This window comes from Octopus sinensis, linkage group LG7 (assembly GCF_006345805.1).
Source record: "Octopus sinensis linkage group LG7, ASM634580v1, whole genome shotgun sequence".
In the NCBI taxonomy this organism is placed as follows: Eukaryota; Metazoa; Mollusca; class Cephalopoda; order Octopoda; family Octopodidae; genus Octopus; species Octopus sinensis.
In genome coordinates this window covers 38,007,775-38,024,253 of record NC_043003.1, presented here as the reverse complement: position 1 = coordinate 38,024,253, position 16,479 = coordinate 38,007,775, and the positions used below count along the sequence as shown (strand labels likewise).

The 16,479-nt window shown below is 37.2% G+C and overlaps 1 protein-coding gene across 3 annotated transcripts in view; it reads right to left on the bottom strand.

The window, feature by feature from the left end:
• Nucleotides 1-14,540, bottom strand: part of LOC115214227 (cell cycle checkpoint protein RAD17-like) — a 52,524-nt gene extending 37,984 nt beyond the window's left edge. For 2 of the 3 annotated variants that reach the window (XM_036504703.1, XM_029783345.2), the window contains exons 1-4: nucleotides 14,465-14,540; nucleotides 11,089-11,197; nucleotides 8,879-9,103; nucleotides 1,390-1,464 (exon numbers count right to left, since the gene is read on the bottom strand). In XM_036504703.1, coding sequence (XP_036360596.1) covers nucleotides 1,390-1,464; nucleotides 8,879-9,103; nucleotides 11,089-11,175 — 387 coding nt within the window. In that variant the 5' untranslated portion in view covers nucleotides 11,176-11,197; nucleotides 14,465-14,540. Of the gene's footprint in view, nucleotides 1-1,389; nucleotides 1,465-8,878; nucleotides 9,104-11,088; nucleotides 11,198-13,795; nucleotides 14,053-14,464 lie in introns of those variants that run through there. The other variant, XM_036504704.1, reaches the window with a different exon arrangement.
• Between the last annotated feature and the right edge of the window lie 1,939 nt (nucleotides 14,541-16,479).

Sequence of the window (16,479 nt, the reverse complement as noted above, 5' to 3'; positions counted from 1 at the left end):
TTTGGGCTGGAAATGGCCAGTTTAAATGCTAAAGGGTGGCCCTTGAGAATTATTATATATAGATAATCTCATTCTTAAAGTGGAATTTGTAGAATTAGAAAAACAGTTTTATCAAATTTGATATTCTGAACTAATTAACATCAATGAAAAACATGCACATGTACAACACCATCATCATCATCCTTGTTTCAACAACCACTTGTTCATATCTGAATGAGTGAGATGAAATTCATTGAGGAAGAATTTTCAACAGTTAGATGCTCTTCCCATCTCCACCTCTCACCTGTTTCCAAGTAAGAAACTATTTTGCCCAGCCTTTTAAACAATAAACAACTCAAAAACCAGACACACTTTTTGTTAACAAACACCGTTTGTATGACCATGAGTTTTGTTTACAATCATCATACCTGCTTCAAGACAAAAAAATATGAACACATACATACAGGCATATATACATATATATAAATGAAATGGTCACTTGGTGACTATAACAACAGTGGGATTGAACCTAGAACCAAGTGGTTGCAAGCAAATGCCTTCACTACACAGCTATACTTGTGATTCTTTGCAGGCTCTTGTTTCTGGGTTCAAATTCCACGAGAAGTCAACTTCACTCTTCACTCTTCCTGGAATCAGTAGAAGGCAAAATACACTGATATTCAATCAATCAAACTCTTTTCCTTTCTAAACACAAACTTCATGCCTGATCAAAAGAATGGATAACTTCAACAAACAATATGTTTTAAATGATTCTGCAGTGCACTGAAAATTTTCTGAATCCAAACACACATTTCAAATTTCAAAGGAAATATATCTAAATCAAAGATTAGAAAATAAAAAAGAAAATATAAATAAATAAAACACTACCTTCTTAGATAATACAGTTCTTTTTTAAGAGATGAGGAATTATGTATATTATTTACATTTGACAGATATTTGTCCTCATCTTGCTTGTTGTTAACACATTTTGGCTGATATACCCTCCAGCATTTGTCAGGTGTCTTGGGGAAATTTCAAACCTGGGTTCTCGTTCCTAAGGTATTTTTTGATGTTATTATTATCATTCAGGTCACTGCTTGGAATCGAACTCGGAATCTTGGTGTTAGTAGCCTGCGCTCTTAACCACTACATCATATGCCCGTGGTTAAGAGCGTAGGCTACTAACCCCAAGATTCCACGTTCGATTCCAAGCAGTGACTTGAAGAAGACGAAGAAGAGCAGCAGCAACAGCAACAACATTGAAAAATACCTTAGGAATGAGAACCCAGGTTCGAAATTTCCCCAAGACACTTGATGAAGGCTGGAGAGTATATCAGCCGAAATGTGTTAACAAACAAGATGAGGACAAATATCAAAATGTAAACAATGTAAATAATGTAATGCAAATACCTTCTTAGAATTTAGAGTATTCTTCATCCAGGTTTCCAGCTCTTGAACTTTCCTTTTGTGAACAGCAAGTTCTTCCTAAAATATTAAAATCAAACTGAAGATAAGAGACTAAAGACCAACTTTCATTGAATTTGAATTATAGAGTGTATTTACTAACAGTAACACACACAGATGCATACATGTGAGTATGAAATATTTTGTTTCCTTTGAATTTTCATAAAGGACACTAAATAAATCAACAGGCTTCCAAAGTCCTTTTTACTTATTTCTTCTCATTATCTAGTGAATTATATTAATTAGCAACAGAATATGGATCTGAAAACACACATTACTCAATTACAGTTTCCTGAGTGGCATGGCTGTGTGGTAAAAAGCTTGCTTCCCAACCACATGTTTTCAGGTTCAGTCCCGCTGTGTGGCACCTTGGACAAGTGTCTTCTATTATAGCTTCAGGCCAACAAAAGCTCTGTAAAGTGGATATTTGGTAGGCAGAAATTGAAAGAAGCCTGTCATATATATATATATATTTATATATATATATATATATATATATATCACCGTGACCGACCAGGCTATCAGATGCTGCTACACATCGCTGGTCACAATGCGTTTTGCATTGTTTTAGCCTTCAAATGACACCAACAAGCGAGCAGGCCAACAGAAGAAAGAGTGAGAGAAAGTTGTGGCGAAAGAGTACAGCAGGGATCGCCACCACCTCCTGCCGGAGCTGCGTGGAGCTTTAGGTGTTTTCGCTCAATAAACACTCACAACGCCTGGTCTGGGAATCGAAACCGCGATCCTACAACCCCGAGTCCCATGCCCTAACCACTGGGCCATTGCGCATCCGCATATATATATATATACTTTTCTATCAAAGCTGCAAAAACATCACAAAAAGCTGTTACTTGGAGTTTCATGTATTCGTTCATTGGACAGTTGTGATCAAACAGCATAACTTCAGTATCTGAGTACTATTTTTTCACCCCCTTGTTTTGCATTTATGTGCTTACTTATGTGTCTGTCTCATTACCATTTAACATTTGTTGTCCATGCTGGCATGGGTTGGACTGTTTGACTGGGCTAACATGCTGGAAGGCTGCACCAGTCCGATTTGGCATGGTTTTCTACAGCTGGATGCCCTTTTTAACGCCAACCATACCGAGAGTGTAATGGGTACCATTTGCATGACACTGGGTGCGTTTACATGCTACAACTGTGATTTCGCTCAGCTTGATGGATCTTCTTCTCAAGCACAACATGAGGAATTTTTGTAGCCAGAAACTGCAGAAATTCATTGTATATGAATATTTGTGTGCATATTTGTTTGTATGTTGTGAAGCCTGTCAATCGATACCAGCATGGAATATGGAAGTTAAATGATGCTGTTGATTTTTTTCCAACATTCCTAAAGAATCTGCCAATCCATCAGCTATAGTTGGTGTTAGGACAAAATATTCCAGTTAGAAAAATTATTTCAAATTTCTATACAGCATAATTATTGCTGGTCATATGAATAAGACTAGTCTACTAATGCTGAGAGATTCCAACAAACAATGAAGCAAAATGCAGAGTAGTCCACTTTTAAGAGTAGCCCACAATTAAGAAACAGCTTAATTGTCACATATTAAAATCAAATATCGATGCATCCAAAAATTTCAGCTGAGAAGTTATTTCATTATTCAACCAAAAGACCTGCAACAATGGCTCATACATGAAATTCAAGTGAGCAGCATAACTATATTGTGATTATTTGACCAACTAGATGTAGCAGCCAAATCTCCTATAAATAACACTCTACTGTCTTAACGCCTTTTCATACCAACTTGCAGGACACTGCTTTTAATTCTATTATGCAACACCATTTGTTTCAAAGGGTTCACAGTGAAATGAAAATTTTCCACTGTACAATATTTTTATGTTCAAACATCAGTTTAATGATAATGAAAGAGTTATCATTTCTAACACAAGGTCTGAGATTTCAGAGGTTGGGTAGCTGATTAAATCAACCCCAGTAACTGACTGATACTGGAGTACGAGTCATCCTCAACAGGATTTGAACACAGAAAGTAAAGAGTTAGAACAAATACAAGGAATTTTTGTCCAACAATTCTGCTAATCAACACCTCAAAGAAATAAAAATCTGATCAGGGTCATTTTAACAGAATTACAGGCCTTAAAACAAAGCCATGCAAAGAGGTCCCCTACATACACAAAATAAAAAGAATAGCATTAGGTCTCGAGACTTGTAGGACGCTTGGGTAACTGGTTAGTGTGCCCATGACTTAAGACAACACTGAGTCTGACCCTTTCATTTACTTTTAGTATCAATAAACTGATGAAAATTAGAAACAAATATATAATCATCATTGAACATGGTTTCATAACAACAGATGGAGTGTACGTGATTACTTGGATACAAGACCTAGCAATCTCTTTCCTTAAAGTATTTCAAAGGTTCTCATAAACAAAAAAAATATCCCATACATATGATACAACCTTTAGTTAAACTAAATATAACTTCCAAATAAATAAGCGTGAATATTTCACAGAATTGCACCTACGTGCATGAGATGATAAGTGATATAAAAAAAATTTATTCCATTAAAAAAAAAAGCAAAAGGAAAAAAATAGGCATCAAAGGAGTGATGCAATATCCCGCACGCACACAAGGATAAAATAAAATTTAATTAAATAATCTCAGACAAATTCATATTTCAACAAAATGACATCAAGAGTTATTTCCCCTGCTTACAGGTTATGCTTTTATAACAAAAGAAAAAATATTTTGATTCACTTGTCCACCAAAATTTAATGAGTTCAAGCCACTCACCCAATGAGTATTTCTGCCAAATTTGGTGAAAATCCATGCAGCCATTTTCCAGTAATTTTGCAAACACAGAAACAGACAAGTGACTACAATACCCTGCTTTCCCTTATGCGCATAGAGTAAAAATACACTTTTTACTATCCAATCACCACTGCCACCTCCACCATCATCATCATCATTTCTCTTCCTCTCTGCCTTTCTTTAACTTCACAATCAGAATATCAATCATCCCTCTGCTAAAATTACATTTTTAGCTCTCTTCCTCTATATCATCACAACCCTCAACTAACTTTTTTAACCATATATTAAATTCCCCTTACTTCACGTCATGGATGCTTTTCTCTCCGTCTTTGCCTTATCCTCTTTTTCTCTCTCCTTCCCTTCAACTAATCACATGAAAGTGTTACAATTACATTCCTTCTACCTCACCTCATGGACGCTTCTCTCTCCCGCTTTTTCGCTAATCACATGAAAGCATTACTGATGGGCTAAGTAACGAAATAACAAGCAGAATTATTATAAGATATGATTTTAAAATTTCCCTCTGCTCAGCACCTTATATCTCTACCTCTTCAACAAACTTCTCAACCATGTAATTTTCCTCTTTGTGGCTAACATTTCTCTTTCTCCCTCACTTCCACTAACCACACAGGTAACAGCATAATGCATCAGCTGGCTATCTGTTCCCTCCCTCGTTCTCAAATTTCCTCTTCTTTTCTAATAAACTAAAGCATAATGTGTGAACAAACAGGTTGAAGAATGTTATACATTTAGTTCAATAAAAGAAATACTTTTCACTATCCACCATTATCATGAGTGTAGTTTTCAGTAACAAAGTTTTCAATCTAGTTCATGTTTGCTTGTATCTTTTTCTTTATATTTTTATCTGTACTCTGTTAATACAAATGTTATCTGCCTATCTCTCTCTCTCTCTCTCAATGTAATCGTCTCCCTTGTCCGTCTCTCTCTCTCTCTCTCTGCCTTTCTTTAAGGTCGAAAATCTTACTCTTCATTTTCCCTCGTCAACCTACAGCACTACATTAACACATCTCAGTCTTCACTTCTCCCTTCAACTAACCTCATGACACATTTGGCCTTATCCTTCTCTACTTCTTCCTCACTTCTTTCTTTTATACTCACATTCCTCCCCCTCTTTCTCACTTTTACTCTACCTCTCACTCACTCCACCTCTATCACAAACTAAAGTATAACATGAATGAACTAGCAGATTATTATATAGACTAGCATACCTAAGTCAGCAAAAAATGCCAACAGTTTTATTACTGATAGAAAATGGCTCATCAACACAGTGGAGAAAATCATTAATACATATCAGCAATCTTCCCCCTGCCAATACCACTCTGTATCAAAGCCGGGGGGAGGGGTGAGTTAATAACTTGATAAACTTTCATTTGAAGTTTCAAGAAATTGAAAGAAAAATTCGACAATAGCCAATAGTACTAAAATTTGGCTATAAGATACATTAACGAAATTAGAAAAAGAAAAAGGTAACTTTTGTGGGAATCTCATGATCAGAGAAAAATGCTAAGAAAGTGCTAAATAATTTTAAATCGGCTATTTTCCCTGCAAAATGCTAGATTCAAAAATATTCAGCTAAATGCTGGAAAAAAAAAAATGCTAGATCTAGCATAAAATAGAATATACTATACTAAATAGGCAACCCTGCCCCACAGCTTTGCCACGAATCTCACCTTATTACCTTCCCAAGCAAACAGTCTTGCGCATCAGCTGTAGGAAAAGCAGGAGAGCAAAAGCAAGAACCAAAAATAAAAAAAAAAAAGAAATCTCAGACGTATCTTCACAACTGGTAACCAAGGCTTGTTGCTGAAAGGCATGAAATAAAGATCGCTCTTACTTCGAGCTGCGATCGGCGACAGCATCTCCAAGCGTCGGGTCACGGGAAACCAGGAAGACCTCACAGTTGTATCCAAGTTTAAGAGTAAAAAAATTATTTTGTGTTTTATTTACTTTGCTAGGTAGTCGTTGTAGGATCGACTAGTCACGACTAGCTAGCGCGGATGTGCGAATACGCGCACCAGGACCACTCTTCTTAAGTAGTACCGTGGCTGCGTGGTAAGTAGCTTGCTTACGAACCACATGGTTCCGGGTTCAGTCCCACTGCGTAGCACTTTGAGCAAGTGTCTTTTACTATAGCCTCGGGCCAACTAAAGCCTCGTGAGTAGATTTGGTAGACGGAAACTGAAAGAAGCCCGTCGAATATATATGTGTGTGTGTGCTTGTGTTTGTCTTCCCAACATCGCTTGACAACCGATGCTGATGTGTTTACATCCCCGTAACTTAGCGGTTCGGCAAAAGAGACCGATAGAATAAGTACTAGGTTTACAAAGAATAAGTCCTGAGGTCGATTTGCTCGATTAAAGGCGGTGCTCCAGCATGGCCACAGTCAAATGACTGAAACAAGTAAACGAGTAAAATAGTAAGAAACAAGTCAAGGGAAGCAACCACTCAATAACTGTTGATGTTTGCATTCGCGACAACGAAGGAAAGTGGTCGCTCGACCTGCTAGGAATACCAGCCGTATCTTCCTGATATCCTAAGGCAGAACTGAATTGAATTGAATTGGTCAGGTATGAACTTACTGATGACAAGTTGCAATGGTCAAGTAGTTAAAGTGCTACCAACGTTCCTGTTGGAAGACAACTTCAGTTCTTATTATTTCATTGGAGTAATGTTATCATCACCATTTAATGCCAGTTTTCGATGCTGGCATGGGTTGGATGGCTTGACAGGAACTGGCAAGACTAGTGGCGGCACCAAGTTCTATAGTCTGTTTTGGCTTGGTTTCTGCAGCTGGATGCCCTTCCTAATGCCAACCACTTTACAGAGTTTACTAGGCGCTTTTTATGTAGTACCAGCACACACACCAATGTTTTGCATGGCACCTTAGTTTTGGGATATCAATTCTGGTGTGGTGGACAGTTCTTCTTGAATACAGCAATGTATTACATACCTCAATCCTGTCATTTCCTTCATGAGGCTCAGCGTTTTGAGATCGGCTACATCATTTAAAAATGCTCTCATACATTACTCACTAGCAGGAGACCAGAGAACAGGAGCAATACATCAAATGGAAATAGTTTGATATCCACTAAACCACTGATATATCCTTGTCTCATAGCAATATTGTCTTTTTACTGATCTACATCTGTATTTCCATGCTTGCAAAGGAAAAACGGCACGTAAAAAGCACCCACTACACTCACAGAGTGGTTGGCGTTAGGAAGGGCATCCAGCTGTAGAAACATTGCCAGATAAGACCGGAGCCTGGTGCAGCCTTCTGGCTTCCCAGATCCCCGGTCGAACCATCCAACCCATGCTAGCATGGAGAACGGACGTTAAACGATGATGAAGTTTTTAAATATTCGCATGTCCTTTCTATTGCTAACCACTAAACAATGAAGTAGGAAATAGAGATACCTGTTTTATGTCAGCCAGACAAAGCAGAACAAGAAATTTCAAATCAATACATTACATTTTTAAATAGCATCTTCTAGACTCAAGGATCTCCTTGAGAACTCTTTATTTAGTTAGCTGGAAACAAAAAAAAAATCTATCTCATTCAGATGACATAACTTTGAAACGTCACATTTCTCTTCTCTCTCTCCACAGCCTTATCCAAACTCAACTTCACCATCTTTCATTCAACCTAGCTAACTAGAACAAGTAAAGGTATGTTCCTTGCTCGGGATCAAAGCAAAATAACTGCAGCAGTAAGGTTTGAATCATAACCAATAAGGTCGGTGATCCAGCACAGTAAACTCATAGACAGTTTTTGTTAAGACTGAATACATAAAATCTTCTCTATTTAAAGGTCTTTTCATAGAGGGCGAGGCTATATTGAAGTGGTTTCCTGGTGCCTCCTAGAAGGATGAACTCAACATATAAAATACTTATCAGTTATATCCTACCTATAGTATTACATGATACAGTACCTATTTGCAGCTGATATGGGCTGTTAAAATCTAAATATCATGAGGCAGCAAGCTGGCAAAATCATTTCCATACCAGAAAAAGTGTTTACCAGCATTTCTTCCAACTTTACATTCTGAGTTCAACTACTACCTATTTCTTTACTACCCACAAGGGGCTAAACACAGAGAGGACAAACAAGGACAGACAAACGGATTAAGTCAATTATATCGACTCCAGTACGCAACTGGTACTTAATTTATCAACCCCGAAAGGATAAAAGGCAAAGTCGACCTCAGCGGAATTTGAACTCAGAACGTAGTGGCAGACGAAATACTGCTAAGCATTTCGCCCGGCATGCTAACGTTTCTGCCAGTTTACCGCCTTAGTTCAACTACTACCAGGGTCAACTTCGCCTTTCATCCTTTCAGGGTCAATATAAATACCAGTTAAACTCAGGAACTGATGTAACTGACATACCCACTCCCTCGAAACTGCTGGCCTTGTGCCAAAATTTGAAGCCAATATCTAAATATCTGACCACATGACACAACACATGCTGGTGATCAGATTAGAACTGTCAAGGTGTCAATCCATAGGCTGATTACTCTTTTGACCCAGCTCGCTGAGACACATGCAAGTCACAATATATATCACTTTCAGAAGCTCCTGCTTGAGTAACAAGAAACAAGAAAAGCTGATCATACATACCATAGATGACGGGAAATGCTTATCCACCCAGAGTTCTTCAAATGAATTTTCTTTCTGACGAATTCCAGAAGCTTTACAGTTACTGTAACTGGGCGGTTTACATTTTGACTTGTTACTAAAAGCACAACTCAAACTCCTTTTTAATGCTTTGCTATTGGATATATTTTGTGTTTCATTCTGCTCACTACCACTGTCAAATGCAGAAGACACCCACTGCATACTCTTCTGAAAATCAAACAAACAATTTATGTATTTATTTACTGATAAGCAATAATTGTTCAAAGGAAATAACTCATCATCTTCTTCACCATTTTAATGGTCAGACGGAATTTGTTGAGGCAGATTTTCCAAGTTGAATGCCCTTCCTACTGCCAACCCTCATCTATTTCCAAGCAAGGTAATATTTTCACATAGCTAGACTGGAAACAAATAACTTTATTTGTATGATGATGATGCTCACCTGCAACCATCATATGATGTCTAGACAAAGTAATACACAAACACACACACAACAAAATTCTTTCAGTTTCCATCTATCAAATCCATTCACAAGGGTTTGGTCAGCCTAAGGATAGAGTAGAGAATACTTGCCCAAGATGCTACACAGTAGGACTGAACCTGAAGACCAAATGGTTGGGAAGCAAGCTTCCTAACCACAAAGCCATGCTTGCAGGGAATCATTTCATACAACAGCAAAATTTGAAAAAATATTAATAAAATCTATTCTTACTGATCCTATAGAGATTTGAAACCTGAGATGAGAGACTAAGTATTGAACATATTAGTCCAATTCTCTATCTCAAGCCTCTATACTTCAAATATAATTGTATAAAATGTGACAATATGAAGAAATACAAGAAACAAATACAGTTTCAGATTTCAAAGATGATGATAGTGGTATTATCCCCAATTTCATCAGCCTTATAATCTCCTTTAATAATTGCATTCTGTTTCCTATAGCAATTAGAAGAAATTTGCTTTATATCTGTCAGTATTTAAGGAGTTTTCAAGAAGTCATTCTAGCTGCTAGAGATAGCATCCAAAGTTACTTCAAACCATACCATACTGTCTTTTAAAAGGAAGAACTGAATAACATGGTCAACACTGCAGGATAGTAAATACTGCTTTTTACATTATAAAAATATCTATCTGGTTAGCACAAAATGTGAAGAAGAAAAAAAAGACATTTGAAAAAGCAAAAATACTTCAAAGTATCTAATTACATAAGATAAAATGGTATGTACTAATGTAGAGTAACAAGTGATAACATGATGCTGGAACACATCTCATTATTTTGCATCAAGGCAGCAATCTGGCAGAATCATTAGCATGCTAGATGAAATGCTTAGTGATATTTCACCCACCGAGGTCAACTTTGCCTGTCATCCTTTCAGGGTTGGTACCAGTGAAGCACTGGGGTTGATGTAATTGACTAGTCCCCTCTTCCAAAATTTAAGGCCTTGTGCCGTTAGTAGAAAGGAATATTTTGGATGATTAGCTCAAAGATGTATAAAGGTGTTGGAAAATGAAATGTGCCAAAAGAGTTATAAACGAAAAAAAAAAGGCATCAGAAGGGAAATGCATAACCTGTGTGCAAATAAATTTTTTTGCCAGTTATAGTGTTTTACAATGCATTGCTTACCCATGATTTTTAATTTAAACTGAATTAAGCTTTGTAAATGTTTGACTAAACTTGCTTATTGGGAAATTTGTAACTTTAATTGAAAAAAGTTGTTTTTTTTAAATATCACCATTATAGGTATTTATACTCTGGTGAAATTAAGAAATCAACTCATAAATAAACAAAACCCACTGTACACACACAGTCGCATATCTATGTATGTATTAATGTATGTTTGAAGATAATCAAACCAAATTTTCATCATTTCAAGCCACTCATCCAATGAGTATTTCTGCCAAATTTGGTGTTTTCCAGTAATTTTGCAAACACAAAGATGAGTGATTACAATACCCTACTTTTGCTTACGTGCGCAGGGTCATTAACAGAAATGATAGCGTAGACTACTAAATATCTTAAAATATTTAATCCTGTTCTTTAAATTACTGAGTTCAAATCTCACCAGAAGCAATAAAACAAATGACAGTTATGTACTCAAGATGATTCAATCAACTGTACTCTAGAGAAAATCTCTATGTGAAAGACAAGATTGATACACTATGTTAATTGCAACAAAATTTAAGACAATTACCTTCTTTGCTGCGCAAGAATCCATCATTCCATCTTGTAGAGAAGAAAAGCTTTCAAACAGTGTACATTGAATGGTATTTTTCTTCATACCTGTCCCGCATGTGATGATACTAAAAAGACAATAAGAAACTAATCAGAACGAGTTCTTTTTATACCATATCATTTGCTGTGTTGCCTAACTAGAGTCAGCTCTCATTGCACACATCTACCATCAAAGGCAGTCCCATTTTATATTCAAGTGTTGTGCACTTCAGACTACAGTATTTATTAGAGAAATGCAAGGCTAAGTTTACCTCAGCTGGATTTCAACTCAGAATGTAATGCGACAGAAAAAATACTCATTTTGCCAATATAACATGGCAGTTCTGGTTTAGGACAGATGTTGCTGTAATTTAGCCCCAGGAGACATCATCTCCAGCTGGCTATATGACACAATCTGTGTCCTTATATTTTCCCTTGTTCGAAACTATAAGGACACAGATCGTGTCGTATAGCCAGCTGGAGATGAGGTCTCCAGGAGCTAAATTACAGCAACATTTGTCCTAAACCAGGACTGCCATGCTATGTTGGCAAAAAATCTTTACTCCAAAGTACTGTTGCTGAATATCTCTCATTGTGAGATTTAAAAATAGTAATTTTCTCAAAAACCTTGTATTCTACAACCTTGAAAAAGCCTCTGACACCATCCCAAGGTCTGCAATATGGAAGGTCCTCTGACACTGCAGTTACCCTGATCAGTTCATTTCTCTAGTACAGGGATTACATGACGGTATGACTGGAACTATCTTCCATCAAAACCAATTGTCTGAAGACTTCCCCCATTACTAGAGGATTAAAACAAGGACGTGCTTGGCCTTGACACTCTTCTCCCTGTACCTTGCAGTAATGTTTCATGAACTGCCTTCAGACAATCCAAGAGCCAACAATAGGTACTGATATGATAGGGGATGTTTCAACCTTGCCATATTGAAGTCACAAAGACTGACCAAAAAGCAAAAGATCACTGAACTTCAGTATGCTGATGACAACGCAGCAGTTTGCCACTGCAGTGAACATTTTCATCAAACATCAAAAAGACAAAAATCCTGGCGCAACCTGTTCTAAGTCAGGAAACTCTAAACCTCAACATTACCATCTCGGAGACGCCACTGGAGAAAGTTGACCACTTTTCATACTTAGGAAGTTTGCTTTCAAACAAGAACACATTGGAAAAAGATGTGGAGAACAGATTAAGAGCAGCTCACAATGTATTTGGTGGACTCGCAAAAATGGTCTTTAAGAACAAAAACCTGAACCACTAAACAAAATTGAGCGTCTACCAAGCAGTCGTTATCTACAGTCTCCCCTATGGTTGTGAAACCTGGACTCTTTACCAAGATGACATCAAAAAACTAGAGCAATTTCATCAACAGAAGCTCCACTCTATTATGAATATCAAATGGAATGACAATGTGACTGCTGTCTGTTCTGGGGAGAACGAAAAGCAGCAGCATCAAGGCCACCATCCTAAAACATCGGAGATGGGTGGGCTACATAGTAAGAATGAAAGAGACCAGGCTGCCCTGTCATATTTTATAGGGTGAACTTGCAACTGGAAGAAGATTCCATGGCTTGTTGTCTGTAGATACAAGGACCAGCTGAATCAAAGCCTACACCTGACTGGAATCAATCCCAAAGCCTGGGACATTGAAGCTCAGGACAGGCCCAGCTGGCATCATTCCATCTCCACTGTAACAGACCGTTTTGAAGCTGAAGAACAGAGAAGAGAAGAGAAACGACAAAGCAAAAAAGGAGGCTGCAACAACTAAAGCCTCCACCACGTTATTTAGGAGATATTTAGCTCTTATTTTAGCACATCTCATGATTACCTCATTTTTTTTTTGTCAAGTCTGACGTAGTGATTGTTTTTCAATATCTTTCTCCCCATAAACACCTTTAATGGTCTATTGCAGAGATTTAAACCAAAAATTCAGGTGCCTATTTTTTTTTTTTTTAATTTCGAAAACTTAAAATATTTGGTGGACGTCGACTTAGGAAGCACCAAATTGGAATTTTTCAGGTTTCTTATTTTTTACCAAAAAAAAAATTGCGAAAAATGATGCTCCCCGACCGAGTTTGTGGGCACTATGATTTGGGGTGGGGAGGGGAACTATGCACTTAAAAACTGTAGAAGGCGAAGGTAAAGAATTCGCGGTTAATATAGGGCGTAACAAATAACGAATTCGCACACTCGGCATATTCTTTACCTCTGCCATTTTTAAGTGCACAGTGCCAACAAAATCGACCGAAATCAGTCCAGAGAAGGGGAAATGGGGACGTAAAAGAAGACATCGCTTTTCGCAAATATATATTTTTTCTTTTGCTAAAACGCTGGTCCAGAACATCCCCAAGGACATCGTGCAAAAAAAAAAAATCTCAAAAATCCCTGTCAAAACGGGAATAATTCCAACTTGTTTGTGCTTCCTAAGTCCGACAAATAAAGTTATGAGAGGTTATATGCGTAAAGTAGAATTCGGTCAAACATTCAGATATTAAATTTTAAGCATTTAAAATATTTAGAGAAAAATACTCATTTTCGAAATATTTCAAAACAATAATGAAAGTAGGTAAAAATATACAACGAAAGTGTTAATTTAAAACTAATCACATTTAAACTATATGTATACGTGTATATATGCTGACAGTTGGAAAAAAAGAGTTCTCAATACCGTAGTTGAGATTAATAGTATATTTTTTGGTTGAGTCGGTCTCTTGCTACACTGAGTTCCATCTGAATGGGTCACAGAGTGTTCAAGCAAGTTAGCACTTGATCTTCCTTAATACAGGATATTCATAACTTACATGAATCCACTGTACACCTACCGGTGAAATAAGTAGTAAGTCACCGACTCGACTAAAATAATATATGAGATAATGGCAAGAACATTTCCAAAGTTTGTTTTAACTGACATTCTCATTCAAAATAAATTAGGTAAATTTATAGTTTTGTTGTTCCTCTGACTCAGTGGTTTTCAACCAGGGTTCCGCCAGTACAGTCCAGGGGTTCCGCAAGAAGTTACAAAACTGCTAAAATCGGCAGTAATTTTTAATTTTCCTGTGCAGATATGTGTGCATAAGACTATTACATTATTGCACAGGGGTTCCCTGAGCCAGTGGAATGTTTCCTTGGGGTTCCGCTCCAGCAAAAAGTTTGAAAAGCACTGCTCTGACTGGTCGAGCCTGGTGTGAAACTTCATTTCATTCGTTGACAAATTTGAATTTTTTTTTCCCGGTGTAATAATTTAAAAACAATTTTGATATCAAAAAGTTTTCAAATTTTTTTTGCTTATCTTTTTGATTTCTTACTTGCAATTTGTAATATAATAATATGTACTTACATATGAAATTCTAACAAAAACAAAAGTTCAAACTGATAGCACGCAACACGTCGTATGGGAAAAACGTAACTGAATAAGAGTGAAACCGACAGGAAGTAACCTTCGGAGACTACCGGAAGTTTAAGGTGAAAAAAGTCAAAGCTTTATAAACGCAGGTGACAAGAAAAAGGTTAATTAAAAAAACGGAAACTCCGAAACGAAATACGATTCTGAGATGTGTTTCTTTTACTTGTTTCAGTCATTTGACTGTGGCCATACTGGAGCACCGCCTTTAGCCGAACAAATCGAACCGGGGACTTATTCTTTCTAAGCCTAGTACTTATCCTATTGGTATCTTTTGCCGAACCTCTATGTTACCTGGACGTAAACACACCAACATCGGTTGTTAAGCGATGATGGAGACAAACACAGACACACACACACGTGTGTGTGTATATATATATATATATATATATATATACGACGGGCGGGCTTCTTTCAGTTTCCGTCTACCAAATTAACTCACAAGACTTTGATCGGCCCGAGGGTATAGTAATAGACACTGGATGTGCAATATGAATGTTCATGTACGACAGTATCAGAAGTTTCAAAGTGTTTAGTTAAAAAAATTAATTAAAAAATCTGTCGGTCAGAAAAGATCCCATTTATTCATAACCTGAATTTTTGTTTGCATGCCTTCTCATTTTTATTCATATTTTGCACTTCCACTTTCTTTCAGTCACATTGTTGCACGTTGCATTTTGCATGTATATATTTTTCTTCTCATTCAGTTTGAAAATGCATTGTTGCATATACACACACATGCGCCTTTCCTCAGCGCCTGGCCTTGCACACACATTGTTACATACACACATGCTAACTCTGTCAAATTCATGCCCCACATATGCTTTCTCGCTTGTTTTTCATGTTTCCTGTGCCCTTGTAGACACAATGAGTCTCTGTAAGACCCTAGGTCGGTTGCGCATACATAGAGAAAGTTGTTTGTCCCTTACAACACGCCAGCATGCCACACTTTTGCTCCTGCATATTTCAAGGCATTTCACATACATTTCTTTCTCAGCTTCAATCATTCGTTTCCTTCACTCAGAACCTAACTGGAGAGGGGAGTGATGTAGTGGATCTTGCAGGCATGGCATGGATTCGATCCTAGATAGCCAAATTTGAATTAACAGTTCAACAGCACTTTCCTCAAGTTAAAACAATAGTTTTCTGTGACAGTTGTTACATTTGCCAGATGCCTTAGCTAAGCAAAATAATGTCTTCACCACTTAACCCTTCTAACCTCTTCTATTTCACCAAAAGCTAGAATAGATATATCACAGACCTCCAACAAAATCTATTGTTCTCAATGATATGTCTATCCTTCTGGATAGTTATAAAAGCAAGAACCCCCAAGCAAAAGTCAGTTAGTGAGAATGATGTTAGTGAGAGCGGTCATTGGTTAGTGAACAGACAACTAGTAATGGCCACATGCAAGCAGCTACTAAAGACAAATGGTCAGAGGAGAAAGAAAGTTATAATCAGCCAACTATTAGACACAACTTTTCCATTTACTACTTATACATACCAACCCTTCGTGGTTTTGGATATATACAATGTAACGGTAAATGAATATTTTCTTTACAACTTCAATCACTGTTCCTTCATCTTTACATAATGGCAATCAAGGAAGAACCAATCCTTACAAACTGGTGACAACTCCGACGTTCCATATTATTGTTTACAAATTAATCTCAACCGTTACAAAATAAACTTCTACTGTTATACAATGTTCAAAAGAGAAGACACCACTGGTATCTGATAAGAATGGATGAGCAGAACTGCAGAAAAAAGTACCAATCTCTAATTGTGGAGGGAATCTATGGAAGAGGTTGGGTGAAGTGGTAAGAAATGATTTTCAGACATGACGAGTGACTGAGACATCTGATGAATTGCTGTGTTTGAGAAGACATTCAAGCTAAGTAAAATCATGGATATCTCTCTCTATATAAACGGCAGTTTGTCTGTGCGTGTTT